We start from the raw sequence: 23,425 nt of genomic DNA, 5'->3' as shown, positions 1-23,425 counted from the left end.
GAATCTATTAAATGTTTTATCCACGATTCATGTCCACAAGCAAACATTTCCTTCAACATATTGATGGCTCCTGAAACATCCTTCCTTTTACACAGATATCCATATATTGAGTTGTTTGTGAAATGAGTTGGTTTAATTCCTGATTCTTTCATGGCTGTCAAAAGCTCAAAACTTTTCTCCAATCTATTGGAATTGCATAAATCATTGATCACATTAAGCCTCTTGATTGTTTAACAAATTACCAATTACACTTCATTTATACACCTGAATCAAACAAAGCTTGACATTTGGTAGGAGTGTTTGAAAAAAAATCTTTTAACTGACTCCCTAATCAATCGTTACATTGCATAATGTGCGGTAAAAAATTTTCAATAACCATAATCAAATCCAGGCACACCTCCTCAAGTGATCCTTGCATTACTGTGCCATTATCCCTCATCTTTTCATTGCTGCAAAGGCAATATAGTATCCATAGCACTGCCATCGCGTCTTCGTTTGCTGCTTTTCCTGTCTTCGCCAGTCCCTTCACCACTACCACAGCACACGAAATATCTCTGTTCATCGCTGTCTTACCATCAGCGCACATCGCCACCACTGTTAGCACTCTCAGGCACTTTTCCGCCATGAAATTGATGGAGGCGGCGCTTTGCAATGTCTTCAAAACTGTTTTGAAAATTTTCGAACGGAAAAGCTTGGTTTTCGCTTACTGAGACATCGAAGCCGAAACCAAAAGTGACAAAATGGCACCATTAATCTCCTCAGCTTCGTCGTTCAGAAGCTTCATGAGCTGCAACAAGAATAAGCCTAGCATTTCTGCCTTCCACGCTTCCACTGCTTAGATTAAAAATTGCCGGCGAGAAACTCCAAAACTCTAATCGATGTGACCTTCGATTTCACATATCCCTTCTCCAGTAAAAGCAATATCAAAAATAGAATTTTGATTTTAAAATTATAAATTTGTCATTGGAACACTCAAATTAATAAACCGGGTCTTTAACACTCAAATTAAATCAGACCAAGCTGAACCGGTTTGCAATTTTACTAAACTTTGGGTCAAATACATAATTTTCAATAAATATCATACGTATGTCATCTTAGCCACTGAAATAGCATCTTTTCATCTGGTTCACTAAGGTCCGGAAAATACTTTTTTCACCAAAGACAAAGCCTAGTTTGATAGGGGAAAAAATGAAAGATGAAAGAAAAAGGAAAGAATCACCTTATCAAACTATGAGAAATACTAATGTACGAGTTTTCTTGACTCACAAATTTAAGGAGCAAAATTATAAAATATGTGGTTGCATTAATAGTAAGTTCCACTTAATTACTCGTACCAAGTTCAACCTCGCTTTTTTCTTTAATTTCTCATGGCATCTTCTAATCCAAAAGATCAAAAATTAATTTAATTAATATAAATATAAATTTTATTCAAGAGCTTATTGTTAGCCAATAAATTATATATACAATATAAAATTATTCAAATTCCAATATTTACTTAAACAGATAAGTGAACTAACATTTAGACTAATCCAAATTGATTAGTTCAACCTAATATTTAATCATGTAAATTTATACATCAAAAAATTTCTCAACTAGCTTTTTGTAATATAGAAATACATATTTAGTATTTATAAAAATATTTGACTATGTTATTATTAAAAAAAAGTTTGATTATGTTGTAAACGTTTGATTATTTCATAGATGATTATTTTATTAAAAAAACATAAAACTATATATATAAAATTGTTACAATTTTGTATTTATGCAAAGTTTTGTTATTCAAATATGTCAAAACTCAAAAGGGCTAAAATACATAAGAGAAGTATTTTTAGACTTAAGAGTCACATGACGATTTGGTTTATGTTGAAAATTTCAGTTTCTATAAATATATTGATGTACAAGGATAGAAATTGATGTGTGTACTATAAATATATGTAACATTTGCTTTGTACCCTATTTTTTTGGCAAACAAAATAAAATAGATATAAGTCCAATAATATTGTACTAGTGAAAAAATGTATGATTAAAATCTTTGACAAAAATTACAGTAATCATTAAATGAAATGATGTAATATTAGTTATTTATTCAAAGGTCAAAAGTTATAATGTGTCATTTTGATAATTAAACTTCAAGTATGAAATGATTCTTACAACCAATAATAATATTGATGTATCTACATTTCTCTTCTACTTACTCTCCTTCGTATTCAAGATATATATGCATCTGTTCTTTGCTGGTCAAAACTTCCCTCCCAATATTTCTTATAATGCACTAAACAACTAATAATGAAACCAATTATAGCAATGATGAATGGGCCCAAAACCCATACTTTTTGTGAACCCATTTTGTAGGACCAATAAATTCAAATAAATATATTTGAATAATAGGAATCGAATCATAAATCAATTTGGATTGGTGGTAATCAACTTGGGTTGATTGAGTGTTGGGAGTTCGAATCCCGCCTTGTGCATGCGGCAGACCCTTAATTAAAGTTTAGATTTGCGATGGATTAGTCATTAACCTGTCGGATTAATAAAATTTAAATTTATATAAATTAATTTTTGATCTGTCAAATTAAGGAATTACATATTATGCAAAACTAAAAAAAAATGAATGATCGAAAAATAAAAATGAAAAGGGAATTCAAATCACCAAAGCAGTGATTGCTTCACCGTCATGCTGCAGCAACAAAAATGATACCAAAACCACATTAACATGATGAAAGAGATATGTTCACAATAATAAATAAAATAATAAATGTGATAATAAGTCTTTGTATATATAGTATGGTATTTATTTGTTGAACTAAGCCATGGAGCCACCTAATAATAAGTCACATTGTTGTCCCAGCATTCATATATATAGCTGCACTCCTCCATTGATCTAATGATGAAACAGCAATGGGGATAATTGAGCACTTTGTAGTATGCTAAGTGGCTCTTCAATTGAGGATATATAGACATGCATAATACAAGTTCCATGCCCAGCATTCATAATTCTTGGTCCTACGTTCATAATTATCCCACTACAAGTTTCAACTCCTAGCCATGAAGAGTTTACGGATACATTGGTTGAGTTTGATTACTATCGTATGGTAATAAAAAAATATTGCGCTTACACCAAAGTAAGCAAGTAAGCTACTAATGTATACTTTATATAAATACATGTGTAGTTTCACATATTTAATTTATATTTTATATTTTAATATATATTTTATAAAAATAATTGATTTAATTATTGATTTTTAGTTGTGTACATATTATTATTATTATTATTATTATTATTATTATTATTATTATTATTATTTGTAGGATATCTTTTGTTAGATATATGATAATTCAGGTATTTTTTTATCAGTATAATTTTTTTTGGAGAAATTAGTATCATGAGATGATACCAAAACTTTTATGACAAAAAATTTAGAGTTCATCTTTGTTGAACCCAAAAAAAAAAATTAGCATAAGGTTTATAAAGAAACAAAGAAAAATTATGCAAAAAATTCAAACAAATTCAAAAGAAATTCTTGTTTAAAGGGTGTGTTAGAGATAGAATTATCGTTATATCTTCTCCTATATTATCTTAATTTTTGGAAAGAAATAATTTTATGATAATTTTTAACATAATTGATGATTGAATCAATTTTTTAATATATTAACACATACTTAAATACTTATTCAAAACATTTTATACCAATAGTGCAAACAAATTAAATTTCATTTTGTTTATGATTAAATATATAAAATAGACAAGCACTTTTTCTTTATAATAAGGTACATGATTGAATCCTTAATTAAACTTAATTGTGGGGGCTAAACACCATAAGCATGTCCTAGGATGCTTCTTTCTAATCTTCTTTATAAATAAAGTTGATTCCAAAGACGACGGATAGGTGAAAGAAAATAAAAATAGAGAGGTTTAGTTACAAAAAAGCAAAACCAAGGCTTATTGAATGATATAAGTTTTTTTATAAGGGAGAAAATTCAAAAAGAAGCTTTTGAAGATAAGAAAAAGCCAAATAATTCCAATATTTTCCTTTTAGTTGGAATTTCTATTAATAAAATATTTTTTTTTCTTTATCCTCCTTGTGGGCACCCCAAAAAAATTCGCTCTAATCATCATGATTTTCAGCTTGGACCATGTCACCTCATAGATGACTCTTACTAAGGGCACTTCACAAACACAACCCATAGACACAAAAATAGTATCAAATTATGTCATATTGATATGATTAAAAACGTAGTGGTGCTTTGAAACCTTGCAATTTGAAGTTGCATGACTTGATTAGAAGAAGTCTTTGTCTCATGGCATAGTAAACTACTTTAAATCACGATCAAGGATTTAATAGCAAATCTTACAAAAGATCTAATAAACCAAGAAAAGGGTCACAATATATACATATATTAGAGATTAAAGCAATAATCTCGCGTGTTGATTTGAAGTGACGCTATATATCTATATGTTTGCCAAACATATGCATGTGTGGATCATCCAATCTCTTTAGCTTCAAACTTTACGGAAAAAATCTTAGATAAGGTTGAACTTTTTTTTTGGCCCTTTTACTAATTATATTGCAGTTTCACCTAACTATATATCTTAATAATTGTCATAGAATACGTGATGAAGTATTAAGAGAAGGATGTGTATAATTGCTCATAATTCACCCACTAAACATTTTGCGTATATATTAGGATATGAATTCGAACTTCCCTTGTCTGGTAGTTTAGGAATATTTTTTTGTTTTTTGTTTTTTTTTTTTAAGTTCCCACAAAGTAAAAGTGAGAAAACTTCCATTTTAAACATTCTGAACACATAAAGTAGTGACCTTTGACTCACTAACTACCGTTAGTAATACAAGACCCATTAGAGTAAAATAGATACTATTTTTTCTACTAAAAGTAAGCTATAAAAATGATATTCAAACATTCATATTGTTGACAAAAATAATTATAAAATATACGAATGACAAATAAATTTTTAAAATATGATAAAATAACCTAATATTAAATATATATTTTTAAAAAAAAATTAGAGATTAAATTTTGATATAATTTTTATAAGTATTATTTAAAAAATATTTTAATTATTAAAATTTGACGATTTTATATCTAGTAATTTTTCATATTTTTTTGTGTGAATGATCGAAATATTTTTAAAAAAATTAAAACACCCTAAAACTCGGATTTTGCTTCAATTTTTTATGTATATTCTAATAGTTATTTAAATATTTTTAAAAAATTGAATTAAATAGACAAGTCATTTGTAAAATACAAAAGTTATTTATCATTTATGAAAATAATATGATATTTTTATTATTTTTATTATGCTTTTAAATTATTCGAAAACTTATTTGTAGTTCATATCTTTTAATGTTATTTTCGTTAGCAACATGAACTTTTGAGTATTATTTTTATATTTTATTCTTTATTTAATTAATATTTTTTAATTTTAGTTTTGATTAAATAAAAAGTTTTATATTAATGAAATTACAAAATCTTGATATTAAGAAAAGGATTACATTTAATGAGTAAATACATATAAAACATGCCTAGTAACTACCTAACCGTTCAATCATCTAGCTAGTACGTACCTAGATATGTATGTATGAAAAAAATACCATATCCATATATATATATATATATATATATATATATATATATATATATATATATATATATATGTATTCCTACTAACTCAATGAAAAGACAAGGGACGACTTAAAGTAGTTGTGGATTATATCTCATGATATGAGATTCTCTAATCTATAATAATGGTAATTGGAACTACCTAGAGATAATGCACAAATTGTATGTCCTCCATCACACTGACATATATAAGAGGGTGGATTTCATATATATGGGGCTCATCAAAACAAGTAGTAGGATATATACAGGGTAAGGTGAAAATTCAGGTGAAGTCGATTTTATGTGAAGTTGATATTTAAAAGTCGTTAGATAAAAATTTAATCAAATTAGTCAAATTATCTAATAGATCTTAGGTATCAATTTCACGTGAAGACCACACCCGAGTTTCCACCATAGGGTAATGCTAAATTTAAATAATTATGCAAAAATTGAAGTGAGCAATAAGTTGATTATTATAGTAGCTATTGCATGCCAATTAATCACATTAGAGCATATTTATTTAAAGGAAAAAAAATGAATAAAGAGAGTAAGAGGGAAAGGGGGAGACAAGGAGCATATTATGGAAAAGTTAGAAACCGAGTGAACGAAGGGGTGCGGCCCCCCCAAGCCACTAAGCAACTAAGCATGTTCATTTAATTAGTTCACTGAAAATGAAAGCTTAATGCTCTTCATATATTTTTTGATTTTGATAGATCTGTATATATATATATATATCTACGAACCAGAGAAAATATATAAATACAATATCTATATATGCTTCTCTACTCTATCAGATCACACTTTTGACTAACTAAGAAGGATTAGTTCACCAAATTCTTTTACTAAGAGTATTAACATTAATGGAAACTTTTTTGTATGAAACAAAGTTCCATTTTTCTTGAATGGAAAAATGTAATGGGTCCAGCTAATTAAAGTCACTTGATTATTATTATTAATATTTGTAACATAACCACTATCAAGAAACTATGCATGGAACCAAATCCATTTTTGCATGCCTGCCTGTCTTGCCTTTATTTTAATTTTTTTTTCCAACATTGTTTCAATGAGCCATTTCAGTATGTATGTGCATGCATGTGTGCAATTCATTTTTTGTATTTCACAATATTTGTTTTGCTTTGAAAGAAGTAGTATAGTATAAAATGCATATGGCTTTCGATTTTATTTATTTATATAATTATTTAAAGAGTTGTGTAAACGACAATACACAAGCATGTTTACCTTTAACACTAGGTTAACATATATGTACCAATCATTATAACAATGAATTATCTACCAAAAAAAATCCAACAATTATGTCCTCAACTAACAAACCTACAAAATCATCGAAGCAAACAAAACTAATAATTATTTGCAATAGTTACATGCCACTTAGCTTCTTCAAAACATATATATAATCAAGCCTCTTTTTAATCGAGAGGCAATTGATTAACAGGCTTGTCGATGTTTATAATCACAAATCCAAAGCATAGTTAGATTAATTCATACCCAACATCGAATGCATTTAAACTTCTGTATCAATTACTTATTTTTGAAGCTTTTAACGTGGATGAAATGCTAATATATATATATATATATGATTCGATGAAGAAAACTTTGAAATTTTTTTTATACAAAATGTTATTTTGTATATTAAAATTAGCCACCAAAATTAGTTAATATATTTATGTATAAATACATATGTAGTTTAATTTATTTTTAATGCATTTTTATATTTTAACATATCTTTTAGTATAGTTGTTTTTTATAACATAATTGTTGCGATGGAAGTATATTTTCTTTCTTTTTTCATGAAAGTGACTACACAATGATTATGATTTTTTAAATAAGAATTGACAACCAAGCCACTACAATCGGACCGGAAGATGGCGGCGGCCATATTTAACGGCAGTTTCGCAAACAATTATTTTTCGAATTTGCTAGAGTTTTAGCGGTGGTTTAGAGCCTAAAATTTGAATTTTTTAAGTTTTGAATTTTTATTTTAGAGAGTAAAGTGTAATCTCTCACCTTTAAATAATTTTTTTTCATATTTTATCTTCATCCCACTTATAAAATAAATAGTGAAAACTTATACTTTACTACTGCAATTCTCTTATCTTGTTGAACTGAAATTGCTATATTGGGTAACCAGGTTAATGAAACAAAATAATTCAACTAAAATTTGTAAATGAAAGATACACAAAATTAAACTAAGTAATTTAGGCAATAATGGAAATAAAATAATTAAGTAGCAAAGATTATAATCTTTTAAAATATATAGAGAACAAAAGACTATAATCTTTATAGGAAAAGTATATGGAACCAACTAATAATCAGCCAAGAATAGAACAACATAATTAATTATAATTAGTTTTATTAATTTATAATTTAATTTGTTTTTTAAATTATTGTTGACTACGTTCAAAACATGAGAGAAGATACGCTAGTGATAGGAGAGAATCACGGAACAGATGCTTTTGATAATTCATTAGTAATTAATTATGTTTTATTAATGCGTAACACATGAAACATAGAAATCATATCCAAAACCATCCAATTTACAAGAAAAAGAAACATCCGTATGTCTATCAGTAACAACATCCGGTTAAAGTTACCGGTGCCTCTGGTTTACCAGTTGGCTAATTCTTGATTTATATAGAGTTGTTTTTCTAGCATTGTTGATCTTTATTTTATTCACTACTTTTATACAAAACTTAACAAACAATAATAAATACCTTAATCACTTGTGAATAATTGGACACATCTACTGTGTTCAAGTGAAAACTTAGAACTTTCAATGTTCCAAGTTGCTATTAGTTTAAATATTCATATAAATTTTTTAATATATTTTAAATCTATATAACTAATTAATATATTGAAGTTAATTGTGTGTGCATTGTTAGGTACCAGACAAATGACACAGCAAAATATAGAGATGAAAAATTAGAAATTTGTATAAAATATGGAAATAATTGAATAATTTTCTTTGAGAATTACAACTTCTCTCTATCACAAGGAGACTACAATAACACTCTCTCTTGACAAAAGGAGAACATACTTCTCTCTATCAAATATAGGAGAAAACTACTCAAAGAAATCTTATGTTATTCTATCTGGATGACTTGATTGAAATGAATTAAAGAAAAACTCAATTTATAGGTGAGTCTCTTCAATATGAACCATCCATCAATTAGAGGTATATAATTCTTTTCTTTTTCAACCATTAAAATCCTAAGGTTATAAACTAGGATTGTTTATTACCTTTCATTTTATTTAGTTATTATTTATTTATTTATTTATTTTCTAAAATTAGCTTTACTAATTTTCACAATCTCCCACTTAAAGCTAATTTTGATAAATTTTCAAAATTCATGTTGCTTATGTATTCCATAGGCCGTATGAGGACCTACACCATTCAAACTTTTCTGTGTTGATTGGTTTTGTCATGGCATCTGCTAGGTTGTCTTTAGTGTGAATCTTCTGCATATCAACACTTCCTTCTTCTACTACTTCCCGAACAAAGTGATATTGTACTCCAATGTGTTTTGTTCTTGAATGAAAGGCAGGATTCCTTGCAATGTGCAAGGCACTCTGACTGTCACAATACACAGAAATCTTCTGTTGTTTGTGCCCGAGTTCTTCTATCAACCTTTGGATCCAAATAGCTTCCTTGCATGCTTGTGTAGCTGCCATATATTCAGCTTCTGTAGTAGATAAAGCCACAACAGTCTGTAATTTAGATAGCCAGCTTACAGCTCCTCCTGCAAGTGTAAACACATAGCCTGTAGTAGATTTTCGTTTATCAAGATCACCTGCAAAGTCTGAATCGACATATCCATTGACAATGAATTCTGATCCTCCAAAACATAATGCAACATTCGAGGTTCCTTTGATGTATCTCAAGATCCTCTTAACAACATTCCAATGCTCTTTACCTGGATCTGCCATAAATCGACTTACTACCGCAACTGCTTGAGCAATATCTGGTCTTGTACAGATCATGGCATACATAAGGCTTCCCACCGCTGATGCATACGGTACTCGAGACATTTCCATCCTCTCTGCTTCACTACTAGGGCACATACTTGAGGATAATTTGAAATTCATAGGAAGTGGGGTTGAAATTGGCTTACATTCTTGCATATTGAAGCGTTGCAAGATCTTCTTCAAATAATTCTTTTGCGATAGCCAAATCTTCCTATCTTTTTTGTCTCGGTGAATTTGCATCCCTAAAATCTTGTTTGCTGGTCCCAAGTCTTTCATATCAAACTCCCTAGCCAACTGTGCCTTCAATTCTTGGATTTGATCTTTGTTGGGACCTACCACCAACATGTCATCCACATACAACAGCAGAATGATGAAATCATTATCACCAGACCTCTTGTAATAAGTACAATGATCTGAACTAAGTCTGTTGTATCCAAGGCTAATAATGAAAGAATCAAATCTCTTGTACCAACACCTTGGCGCCTGCTTTAGACCGTACAGAGATTTAGTTAACCTGCAAACCAAGTTTTCTTTTCCTTTTTCTTCAAAACCTTCTGGTTGGAGCATATATATCTCTTCTTCAAGTTCTCCATGAAGAAAAGCAGTCTTTACGTCTAATTGCTCTAGATGTAAATCAAATGCAGCACATATAGCCAAAACTACTCTAATAGTAGTTAGTCTCACCACTGGAGAAAATATTTCATTGAAGTCAATACCTTCTTTCTGAGCATATCCCTTGACAACCAATCTTGCACGATATCGTTCCACCTGATCATTACTATCTCGTTTGATCTTGTAAACCCATTTGTTACCAATGGCTTTCCGACCTGCTGGAAGTTCAACAAGTTTCCAGGTATGGTTCCTATGTAATGCCTTAATTTCTTCTTGCATTGCTGTCATCCACATAGAAGCATCTGGATTGCGCATAGCCTCCATAAAAGTTGTTGGTTCTCCATCTTCTGTCAAAAGACAATATGCATCATGGTTTGTCAAAACATAATTTGAGTGCCATGATGGTGTTCTTCTTTGTCGAGTGGATCGACGAACTTCTATGTCATTGGCCTCTGCTTCTTGTTCTTCGTGCTGTGGTTCTACTTCAGAAAGATCACCTTCTCTACATTTTTCATCTATTTGAACAGTGGTTATATCTTTAACAGTGCTGTCATTTTCTTGTTCCTTTTGCAATTCATCTTCTGCAAATATCACATCTCTACTGACAACTACCTTGCGAGCAGTGGGATCCCACAGGCGATACCCCTTAACTCCGTCAGTATAACCCAAGAATATACATTTTCTAGACTTTGGGTCCAGCTTTGTTCTTTCCTGGGAATTGTACATTACGTACACAGGACAACCAAATATATGTAAAGAAGAATAATTAGGTGGCTTACCTTGCCACATCTCCATTGGTGTCTTCAACCCAATTGCAGTTGATGGTGACCGATTTATCACATAACAGGCAGTTTTAACAGCTTTTGCCCAAAAAGACTTAGCTAAACCTGTAGTTTGCAACATAGCTCGTGCTCTTTCTAGGAGAGTCCGATTCATTCGCTCTGCTACACCATTTTGCTGAGGCGTATATGCAACTGTGAATTGCCGTTGAATACCTGCTTGCTTGCAAAATGTTAGAAAATCGCCATCGACATATTCTCCTCCATTATCTGTCCTTAAACACTTGATCTTCTTTCCAGATTCAAGTTCTAACTTTGCTTTAAACTCTTTGAATATCGCAAACACGTCTGACTTCTTCTTGATCGGGAACACCCATAGCCTCCTAGAGTAATCATCAATAAATGATACAAGATATTTTGCTCCTCCTAGGGACATCTCCGGCGATTCCCACACATCAGAATGAATCAACTCCAATATGTGCTTGCTCCGAGCAGTTGATCTACCAAACGTCAATCTATGTTGTTTGCTTGTAACGCAGTGCTTACAAAACGGTAAGTTTACCGATTTGAGCCCGGGAATGAGATTACGTTCTACAAGAATCTTCAAACCTCGTTCTGACATGTGGCCTAGTTTGCAATGCCATATCATCGTCATTTCTTCTTGGCTTGTTGAAGCAACTGATGCCTCTGCTTCTTGCAAAGTATCTCCCACAAGCATATATAGATTTGCTGCAATCTTTTCTGCTTTTATTACCACAAGAGCTCCTTTAACAACTTTCAAGATCCCACCTTCAATATGGGTCTTGCAGCCAAGTTCATCCAGTTGCCCAATCGACAACAAGTTCTTCTTCAAGCCCTTCACATGTCTTACCCCTTGAAGTGAACGAATAGAACCATCAAACATTTTTATTTTGACAGTACCTATTCCAACAATTTCTAAGGCATGATCATTTCCCATAAACACAGATCCTTCTAAGACAGGTTCATATGTACAAAACCAATCACGATGAGGAGTCATGTGCCATGTTGCTCCTGAATCAACAATCCAAACATCAGTGAGCTGTTTGCTGCCTTTAGAACCAATTGTTGCTTCGCCATACAGGATTTCTCCATCATCAGAGGTACTCGCAACACATCCTTGAGAACTTGATCCTTCTGTAACCTTCTCTATACTCTTCTTATTCCAACAATCTTTCTTGAAGTGCCCTCTCTTACCACAATTGTAGCATTTGATCTGCTTCTTACTTTGTGACTTTGGTCTACTTTGACTCCCACTGGAACCACGCTCCATTGATCTTCCTCTTGTCATCAACAAAGCCTCTGCTTGTTTTGAGCTCTCTAATCTATCTTCCTTATTCTTGCGCCTAGATTCTTCTTCAAGAACCGCAGCAGCCATGTCATCAAAAGAAAGATAATCAGTCAAAACATTATTAGTTAAGTTAATGATTAGCTGATCATATGAATCTGGTAGACTTTGAAGTAAGAGCTCTGCACGTTCATTTTTCGCTATGGTATATTCCAACGATGAGAGTTGGGAAAATAGCGTATTTAGATTGTTGATGTGATCCGTTGCCGATGTGGACTCACTCATTCGAAGAGTATAAAGTCTTCTCTTCAAGAATATCTTGTTGTGAAGTGACTTGACTTCATATAATTTTGTGAGAGCATCCCAAATTTCCTTTGCTATCTTTTTCTCTGCTACACTTGATAAAACTGAGTCAGCTAGTGCCAAGTGTAAGTTTGCAACAGCATTGTTGTCCATCTCCTTCCATTTTTCATCTGTAATTCCAGTGGGTCTACCTTCAATTGCTGTCACGCAATTGTCTTTTCTCATAATGGCTTTTATCTTCAATTTCCATATGGAAAAATTACTCCCACTGAATTTTGGAATTTCATACTTTGCTGCCATTTTTTTTAGACGGTAACTCGCAGCGGAAAAAAAAAATCTTAATCAGCAACCTTTGGCTCTGATACCACTGTTAGGTACCAGACAAATGACACAGCAAAATATAGAGATGAAAAATTAGAAATTTGTATAAAATATGGAAATAATTGAATAATTTTCTTTGAGAATTACAACTTCTCTCTATCACAAGGAGACTACAATAACACTCTCTCTTGACAAAAGGAGAACATACTTCTCTCTATCAAATATAGGAGAAAACTACTCAAAGAAATCTTATGTTATTCTATCTGGATGACTTGATTGAAATGAATTAAAGAAAAACTCAATTTATAGGTGAGTCTCTTCAATATGAACCATCCATCAATTAGAGGTATATAATTCTTTTCTTTTTCAACCATTAAAATCCTAAGGTTATAAACTAGGATTGTTTATTACCTTTCATTTTATTTAGTTATTATTTATTTATTTGTTTATTTTCTAAAATTAGCTTTACTAATTTTCACATGCATTATGTTAAAATTGATTACTTTTTATTATATACTTATTATATAACGGTTCGATATATAGTATTTAACATAAAAAATGTATTTTAATTAAAAATATATATTTTCGTAATTTTTAATGTGTTTCTCACATTATCTCAAACAATAAGTTTTCGGTCTTTTATATATCTCTATAATTTTATATTTTTTAAAAATATGATTACATACAACTTGAAGATTCATGGTGGTGATAAAATTTTTATTACTACATTAAAATGTTTCACTAAATTCTATCCTTTGGATTTATCAATAAAAAATATGTGTGGTTTGAATGTATCTGAAATATCGATATTTGTTTTTAGGTTTAATTATTTTATTGGTTTTTATACTTTTGTAAAATTTTTAATTAGGTCTTTGTACTTTTTTTTTAATTGAGTCTTTCCACCAAATTTTTTTAATTGGGTCCTTAATTTTTTTTATTTGGGTTTCTGTACCAATTTTTTTTAGTTAGGTCCTTATAAAATTAAACTAATTACTGTCAAGATGGGTCTAATTAAAAAAAAATTTGGTACAGAGACCCAATTAAAAGAAAAAAAATATAAAAAACTAATTAAAAATTTTACAAAACTATAAAAATCAATAGAATAATTAAACTTTGTTTTTAAACGGAAACATTTTAAACTTATCCTATATAGTGTCTAATTTACAAAAAAATTTAAAAATTAATATTTAATTTAAAATTAAAGATATAAAAACGAATAATTTTAACATATTTGATATTTATCTTAAAAGGTAAGCTCAGTAATTTTGGCATCAAAATAAAAGTCATAAAAAAATTGGCCTTTAACCTTATTTTTTTACTTGTTTTTAACATATGATTAGTTAATAATTTGTTATTTGCCTAAGTTAAAGGCATAGTTTCTCTATACTCATTTAAAAAATTGCGAGTTCGACTTCTCCTATCTTTAGTTAAAAAAAAAAGAAAGGTTAGTTGCAACTAAGCTAACGTTTTTAATTTTGTCCAAATAAAAAAATTACAACTTAGCTAACTTATTGAAATCACTGTCTTATCAACTTGTTTTTTCTAAGTTTATCAAGTTACATATGTTTGACAATTTTATTTTCTTATATTTATTATTATTTATAGACATAATTTTTTACTTCAAAATCAAAAGAAGAATTTTATTTCTTTTCACGTTAAAGAAGCTTCTAACTAATCAAAACTCAAAATTAAACCAAGGTCAATGTAAAAACAGGGAAAAGAAAAGCAAATATGAGAGAAAATAATGAAAAAAATAGCACATAATCTACGATTTTTTTTCTAATATTAGATTATTAGGAGTGAATTTTTTAAAAATATCTAAACTTTATATTATACACTGTTATAGGACTTTACAAAACGTCAATAATACTTTGTGTTTTTATAATTAAAAAATATTTTTTTACACAATATCAATAACTTTTTGTCTTTTTATAATTAAAAAATATTTTTTATAATTAATTTTTTTTTTACAAAATATCAGTAACGTTTTATGTTACTACTATAATCATATAAAATACTAAAATGAACAAATATTTTTATATTTTACATTAAAATTATTCATATATAAAAAAATTAGCCCATAATCTACATCTACATTTATATAGGTATGACCGTATGAGAATGAATTAATATTTCGTACTATATATAAGGTATGTTTCTATGAAAAATAATTAATTACTTTCTTGATATAATTGGTATTTTTAGACTAAATTGCCATTTAAGTTTTTAAAAGAATTAAAAATATTTTATTTGTGTTTTTATTTTCCGACTTTATTTTTAATATTTTTAATTTTTATGATTTTGTGAAAAAAAAGGAGATAAAAACTGTAAATACATTTTATTATTTTTCTTTTGTCTTCATAAAATGCTAAAAAAAAAACTTGAAAATAAAAGTACAACCAAACACATCCTTTAGTTTTTGAGAAAATGATCTCCAAGAAAAAGAGATGACATATTAGCTTTCCAAAGATTATTTAGCCATGACAAAGTGTATTATTATTTCATAAACGACAAACAAATTATATATTTGATTTAATTTTTTATGAATATTACAAAAAATGTATACAAAAGATCGAAATAAAATTTAGTTAATCTCTAAATATTTTTTTTGGACAATTTTACTATCATTGTTAAAAAAAATCATAGAAAGTATTCATTTGGTATAAATGCACCAAACTTAAAAAGTAAAAACATCTTATTTTTCTAAACAAAATAAAAAAAATTACATTAAAATTTGCTTTCTAAAACGATATCCATGAAGATTGAAGAGCAAGATATGATTTTTACTACTTCACTTGTGTGTAACATTATTTGTGATGAGGACCATCTCAGAGAACAGAACATAAGAGAGAAAGAAAAGAGAGACATCACAAAGTACACAACTATAAGAGAGAACCCCCCAAAGCAACATCACAACCAAACCAAACCCATTGGTTTCATTCATTAATTTTCATCTTCCAACTTCAATATATACCCAATAACAAACTGTTCTTATTCTCTCTCTCTCTCTCTCTCTCTCTCTCTCTCTGAGTTCAGGTGTACTACTACTTCCCCCCTTTTGTGTCAGATCTTGATCCTCCAAATCCAACAATCACCATCCATCAACACCCCCTTCATCAAAAACAGTAGTAACATAGTACTACTTTCTGTGCTTACTTAGCTTCCTTACAGGGTTTAATTTTCCACCACAAGATTACTTATTATTATTGTTATTGTTATTATTATTATTATCATTGATATCTTTTGCATTGAAACTACCAGCTCACTGCCAATTCCTTGTACAGAAAGAAAAAAAAAAGGGGGGGAAAATAAAAAACTGCATTTAAGAACCTTATTGACTCTTCTTACCTTAACAGCAACTCAGCTATATATCACCACAGATCACAAAAGAAGAAAAAGAACAAGTCTAATTTTTAGGATTTAAGGTCTTCACTCTATTTGGCAGTAGGATCAGAGTGGAAAAAAAGCCTATGATTTTCTCTGTCAATCAGCAGCAAGAGAGGAGAAAAAGAAAAGAAAAAACCTTTCCTTTCATCACAAAGCAACATTATTGACTAAGATTAGGTAGCTTTTACTGTTTATCATACACGGTTCGGTATCTCCTTTTTGTGTTTTGATCATGGGGTTTGGTACATGTCTTGATTTTAACACTGTTTAATGTGATCTCTTCTTCTTCTTCTTCTTCAGATCTTTATCACCATAAAAACAATGTCAAGACAGAAGCAAGGAGGTGAAGAAACCATGATGTCAAGCCTGAATGAAACAATTGAAAGAGAAGAAAGAGAAGAGTTGGAGAAAGAAGGTGGTGGTTCAGGTTCACATTCCTCCTTGAAAAGCCTTCTCTGGCATGGTGGTTCTGCTTATGATGCTTGGTTCAGCTGTGCCTCAAATCAGGTATATACACAAAACAGTTTCAATTCATTTCATAATTGTTGAAACTAACTAACTAACTGAGATTATTGTCTTTGTTTGTTATATATTGCAGGTAGCACAGGTTCTGTTAACACTGCCATACTCATTCTCACAGCTAGGGATGCTTTCAGGAATCATACTACAAATCTTCTATGGAATTCTTGGTAGTTGGACTGCTTATTTGATAAGCATTCTCTACATTGAGTACAGAACCCGCAAGGAGAAAGAGAATGTCAGCTTCAAAAACCATGTCATTCAGGTTTGAGTTTTTTCTTTCTCAGCTTTGAGTTTAGTTTACTGTACAAACAAGGAAAAACCACCATTAAATTGTTTTAAGGCTGTGATTACAAGTTTGCCTTTTTGAGTGAAAAAGGATTGGGTTTCAATTCTACTTTATTCACTAACTCTTTTTTTCCCCTCCCTTCTCCTTCAAGCTCTTCATTTACCAGACACATCTTTATATTGTTGTCTTTGCCTCTTTGATGAGTACAGTGTCTCATAATAGAAAGATAAAGAGATATTAAGGTTGTGCTTAGTAGAACCAAGGATATGACTGACACTAATACATAAATAATAAACAAAAAGACATTAATGCCCTTTTTATTGTACATTGAAAAAGTAAGCATACTAGCTGAAATTGGCTATAAAAATAGCTTCTTAATTGAACTTTTCTTTTATAACAATAATTAGGAATTTTAACTTATTTTTAATTATTTTTAATGTTTAAATGAATAAAAATATAAATATATATTCTTTTTTAAAATATAAAAATCTTTATTTTTATTTAATAATTAAAAAATATAGGACTTCTAATTAACCAAATTTATCCTAAAATAAACACAATTCAACAAAAAAAATTATGTATTTATTCTTGTTTACTGAAATTAATTTCAAGTAAATTAAAAACTAACAATTTTTATCCAAAATTAAAATATTTTTAACATATATTTTATAGAAAAAACTCAAGTACAGTTAATTTCATGTGAAGTTGATAGCTAAGAGCCATTAGAAGACAATTTAGTCAAATTATCAAATCATTTAACGATTTTCAGACATCAACTTCACATAAATTTTTAATATATTTTATTTTATTTTATTTTAAATTTTTGTCCCAAAACAATTATCAAGGCGTCAAAACTGCGAATATGATTGATAATTTGATATGATGGATGATGCAGTGGTTTGAGGTGTTGGATGGACTCCTGGGACCTTACTGGAAAGCCGTTGGATTGGCATTCAACTGCACTTTTCTACTCTTTGGATCTGTTATCCAGCTCATAGCCTGTGCAAGGTTTCATATAGTAATTTCCAATTTTATATTAGATTAGAAGATGCTTAGTGACTAACTAATGTTATGCATTATGCAGTAACATATACTACATAAACGATCACTTGGATAAGAGAACTTGGACATACATATTCGGAGCATGCTGTGCCACCACAGTCTTCATACCATCATTTCATAACTACAGGATTTGGTCCTTCCTTGGCCTTGCCATGACCACCTACACTGCTTGGTATTTAACCATTGCTGCCCTTCTTCATGGCCAGGTAATTGTCTAATTATTCTTCTCATTTTTAAATAAAAAATTATTTTTTTATATTTTTAAAAAGTAATATATATTTAAATGTTTACTCTTTTAAATACAAAAAAAAAATAATTAACAGAATGATTTTAAATCTTTAATTTTTCTTCTGTTTTTTTTTTTAAAACAAAAAGCCCAACATAACAAAGTGGAGTAGTTACTAAGTAACAAAACAAAAAAATTAAACTACAGTCATGTCTGACATTGTCATCAACAACTAGAATAATCAAAAACAACCTATTCTTTATAATTCTTAATCGACTTGTTGATAACTTTCGTAACACCTACTTCTTGATTATTGAATATCCTGTTATTTTTTTTCTGCCAAATACTCTAAATAATAGTACAAAATCCATCAATAGACAATAATCTGATAAACTTCTCTATTCACTTTAAGTCGGTCTCAGAAAATTCTTCTGGATCTTGTTATATTTACGTTAACATTTAAAGTTTAACTAAAAAATCAATTATTTTTTTTCTAAATTCTAAATTCTCTAAAAAATAATTTTAGGATAAAATTTAATCCATATTAACTAATTAAAAATTAAAATTTTTATATTTATTTTAATATTTAATACCAAGGACATGACATTTCTATTGCGGGGTCCATCTGCTTGTACGAAAAATTAAAAAAAAAATCAGCTATTAATTATTATTTTATTCCTTTTAGAATTGTATAAAATTTTGCAGGTTGAAAATGTAAGTCACACGGGCCCAAACAAGTTGGTTTTGTATTTCACAGGCGCCACCAACATACTCTACACTTTCGGCGGCCATGCCGTCACAGTGTAAGCACCTTTAATCATTTGCATTTATATATCATTTAATTTAATTAATCATATTTAATCATGTATTATCATATTAATAAAATAATATTTTTTAAATGAAATATAATTTTAATTAAATAATAATATAAAATATGTACATGGTCAATGTATTAAAAATTTAAAACAATTTTCCCCCCTCTAATCTTTTGCTTGTTAAGTAGACAGAACAATGATGATAGTTTTCTTTATTGTCTAGGACAATGAAACATTAAAGATAGTTATATAGTGGTAAGTTTATTGCATTTGCACGGCCACTTTTTTTTTTTTCCTCAATAGCAGCTTTTGCCCCCATTCTAAATTGAGACTTTGGAAATAAGACAAACAGTAAATCTTGCACTTTTTGAACAACCGTCACACACTAACTAGTGTCGTCTGTCTTGGATTACAATTATACTCTGCCATTAATCAATTAAAAAAATTAATGACCCATGTAGTTGAACTTTATTCTTTTAATTACTATTAGTATTATTATTTATGTAGAGCAGTAGATATATTTAATGTGAAACTCTGTTCAGATGTTGGCATTTTGCTTTTCCTCCAAGATACCATCAATGTATCATATTTTTATGACATTTTACCTCATGGTATGTGCTAGTTTACTTTTCTCACGACAAAAGGAATGGAATTAAATGAAGTGCAGTTGTAAACTACTGGAATGGGTAACTTCAGAGATCAGACATATAAATACAAAATATTTTGGATTGTGAAAAAGAAAATGAATGTAGACTTTTATGATAGTTTGTCTCTCAAGAATCTAAATTTAGGTAAAGTTAACGTTAATTATTGGAATAAAACCATTTTTTTTTTTACTAACAATAATGACAAAATTGAATTTGATTTTCAATTTGGAGCAACATTGGTTCTTTTTCTAATATGGAAGTATGTGGCTATGGCAGGGAAATCATGCATGCAATGTGGAAACCTCAAAAGTTCAAGTATATCTATCTTTTTGCCACTCTCTATGTGTTCACCCTCACTCTTCCATCTGCTATTGCTGTCTATTGGGCCTTTGGTGACCAACTCTTAGACCATTCCAATGCCTTCTCCCTTCTTCCCCGCTCCGGCTGGCGCGACGCCGGCGTAATCTTAATGCTCATTCATCAGGTCCGTATATATATTGGACTTAAGTAGTTTGTATACAATATATGTTAATTAAAATCAACGATTAAAATGACTGGAACACTAATATTCTAAACATTTTTTAAAATTTTTTAATAGTATATAAAACTCTTTAAACTGTGAGTGCATAATTGGTGTTGATGAGTTTGTATTTGAAATGGGCAGTTCATAACATTTGGATTTGCATGCACACCATTGTACTTTGTGTGGGAGAAAGTGATAGGAATGCATGACACAAAAAGCATATGTTTAAGGGCATTAGCAAGGTTACCAGTGGTGATACCAATATGGTTTTTGGCCATAATTTTCCCATTCTTTGGACCCATAAATTCAGCTGTTGGGGCACTTTTGGTTAGCTTCACAGTCTATATCATCCCTGCTTCTGCTCATATGCTTACTTACAAGTCTGCCTCTGCTAGACAGGTAAATGTTCCAAGCTATCTATATACATCATAAATGATATCAAAATTTTCAAATATTTTTAAAATACTAGTTCTTCAGTGATTTTAGTTATTATTGATTTTAATTATATATATATATATAATTAAAACTAATGAAATATATTCTTATAATACTTATAACGCTTCATAAATGATATAATGTCTTTAATTTGTTTCTAGTTATATCTTTCTACCTAATGCATAATCTATCTGGATTTCCTCTCTATTATTTTGATTTCTTCTTTTGTTTCATTCATATTTTGTCGTTTTAAATTTTATTATTAAAAATTCAGGTAATTCAATTTGAGAAATTATGACGGTATTTTCTATCACAATTTTTATCTTTTAAAAATAAATTGTGGCTATTAAAAAGAAATGAATTTACCTGTTATTCAACAACTTAATATTATAAAAAAATTAAAAATTTTAAAAATATTAATAATTTAATAATTTTAGTTATTGATATCTATCATGTATATATTTTATGATCAAAATTAATGACTAAAATTATTGAAACACGGTATTTATAAAATATTTGAAATGCATCTAATATTATATATTTATTTATAATATTTTTTACAGATATTCATTTATAACATTGCTAACAATTAACATCATTACTGAGAGGATTTTAATAAAAAGTCTAGACATAACTTTATGTATAGCTTGTAGGTTGTAGCTACCTATATAATAGTACAAGGAAATTTAATTGGCGATGTGCTTTCTGCCCTACACAAAAAGCAAATACCTTTTAAACATAAAGTTTTTGAGTAAAGATGGTGCATTAGGATTTTACAGAGGTCCAAGTTTAAGATTAGATCTTATCATAGAAATAACTTTTTGTATTTATCAATTTTTTTTGGGGGGTACATCAAGCAAACTCAATCTTTTAGATGGAATATAGAATCCATATTAATTGAGTTCCATACTTTATCTAACAGTGAGAGTGATGTATACGACTAAAATTATATGATAAGCCACCATAAAGAAATGAAACTAATTAAACCCTTACTAACAATTATTAAGTTTGAAGATAGTGATAAGAGCTTGATTTTAGAAAGCACCCACCTATGTAGATGATGGATTCTTGAAACTCTTTGTGAGGTGGTGAACATGTGTTTAGAGGATATGATTCCAGCTTAGCTTAATGATTTAACTTTGGAAGTGACTTCCTATGTCACTGGCAGTATAAGTCCTAGTCCCACTCACTAGTTGTATTTAATTATTCGAAATTGATATTATAATTTTAGGGTTGGTGTCATTTCTTTGTCACTCATGAGTTTATATGCTATAGTCATATTACCATTCATAACTATACAAAACCACATTTTAAGTTTTTAACAATGATATGGGCCATGCCCAACCTAATGTTGACCCTTCTACTCAACTCTCCCTCTTCCTATTCAGGTTCTTATAAAATATCTTGCACAAGGAACTAATGGTGCATGTAGATCCCATAACCACAGCATAGATGTCATAAAAAAACACTATATATTTTTAGAAGATCCTGTATCAAACTCAAAATTTTAAAATGTTAAATTGACGAGTTTCTGATCTTATAATTTTTTTTTTTATGTGAAACTAATTTCATACACAAATGTACTCTTCATACTTGTAATATTAATAGGATGCAAGAATTTTTCATTTACTCTAACAATCATACTAATAATTAGTTCAATAAAACAAGAAATTATTCGATGTACGATACGAAAATAAGAAATAATAACCCTAATTTGACGAAAAATTCAAAATCTCTTTTTTTTTTTAATTGATTGTTAATTAGTCATTTACTTTTTTTTTCCGTTGTTGTTTGGACCAGAATGCAGCAGAGAAATTGCCGGTGTTCATTCCAAATTGGACAGTAATGTTTGTTGTGAATGCATTTGTGGTGGTGTGGGTATTTGTGGTAGGGTTTGGATTTGGAGGGTGGGCAAGCATGACTAACTTCATCAAACAAGTTGACACATTTGGATTATTTGCTAAGTGCTACCAATGCCCACCAAAAATCTCTGCTTCCAATCACACAGCAACACTTCATCATTGAACATTTTATTTTATATATGTTTCTTTTTCCTTATTATTATTACTTTTTTTTTAATCATAGTCATTTAGCTAGTATTTCTCCCCCTTTTGTGTGTGGTGTGAGCTATATGAATTTTCTCTATAGTGTTCTTCCACTTTTTTCTTTTTTTAATCTCCAAGTAGAGACACATTATTATTGTTAATGGTGGTGTTCTCCTTGTTTAGTAGTAAAGGCAATATTGTTGATTTCATTCTGAATTAATCATTTTGTGGTTAATCAAAAACATGCCTTTGTTAACGTAAGGATGATGTTTTGCATTTGACTGGCAGTCTCAATTGAAGTCTGCATGTTTCTAATAATGCCTCCACTCAAATAAAGACTAAAATATTATATAATAAATATTAATAAAGAGCACCTACCTCCTAGTTTTTTTTTTTGCCAAAAATAAAATAAAAACTAAAAATATATTTTTTCATATATAATTCATTAAAAAATATAAGATAAAGCATTTTTTTTCTAAAACTTGACAAAAATTTAAAAAATATATCTAAATTTTATTTTATTTTAATTTTATTCTAAAAATTTTTTATT

At 29.4% G+C, this 23,425-nt stretch overlaps 1 protein-coding gene across 2 annotated transcripts; it reads left to right on the top strand.

Moving 5' to 3' along the window:
• The first annotated feature begins 15,619 nt into the window (after positions 1 to 15,619).
• On the top strand, positions 15,620 to 23,136 carry LOC112702414 (auxin transporter-like protein 1). 2 transcript variants are annotated; one of them, XM_072199963.1, is made up of 9 exons: positions 15,620 to 16,491; positions 16,615 to 16,821; positions 16,913 to 17,098; positions 18,018 to 18,130; positions 18,207 to 18,390; positions 19,116 to 19,213; positions 20,149 to 20,356; positions 20,537 to 20,794; positions 22,631 to 23,136. In XM_072199963.1, the coding sequence occupies exons 2-9, from the start codon at positions 16,636 to 16,638 to the stop codon at positions 22,853 to 22,855; spliced, it is 1,458 nt and encodes a 485-aa protein (XP_072056064.1). In that variant the 5' UTR covers positions 15,620 to 16,491; positions 16,615 to 16,635; the 3' UTR covers positions 22,856 to 23,136. The 2 variants fall into 2 exon arrangements, with proteins under 2 accessions (XP_072056064.1, XP_025609215.1); XM_025753430.3 differs by having other exon boundaries at positions 15,766 to 16,063.
• Positions 23,137 to 23,425: the final 289 nt, after the last annotated feature.

The sequence above is a fragment of the Arachis hypogaea genome, chromosome 7 (assembly GCF_003086295.3).
Source record: "Arachis hypogaea cultivar Tifrunner chromosome 7, arahy.Tifrunner.gnm2.J5K5, whole genome shotgun sequence".
Taxonomy (NCBI): domain Eukaryota; kingdom Viridiplantae; phylum Streptophyta; class Magnoliopsida; order Fabales; family Fabaceae; genus Arachis; species Arachis hypogaea.
This window is presented reverse-complemented; position numbering and strand designations above follow the sequence as displayed.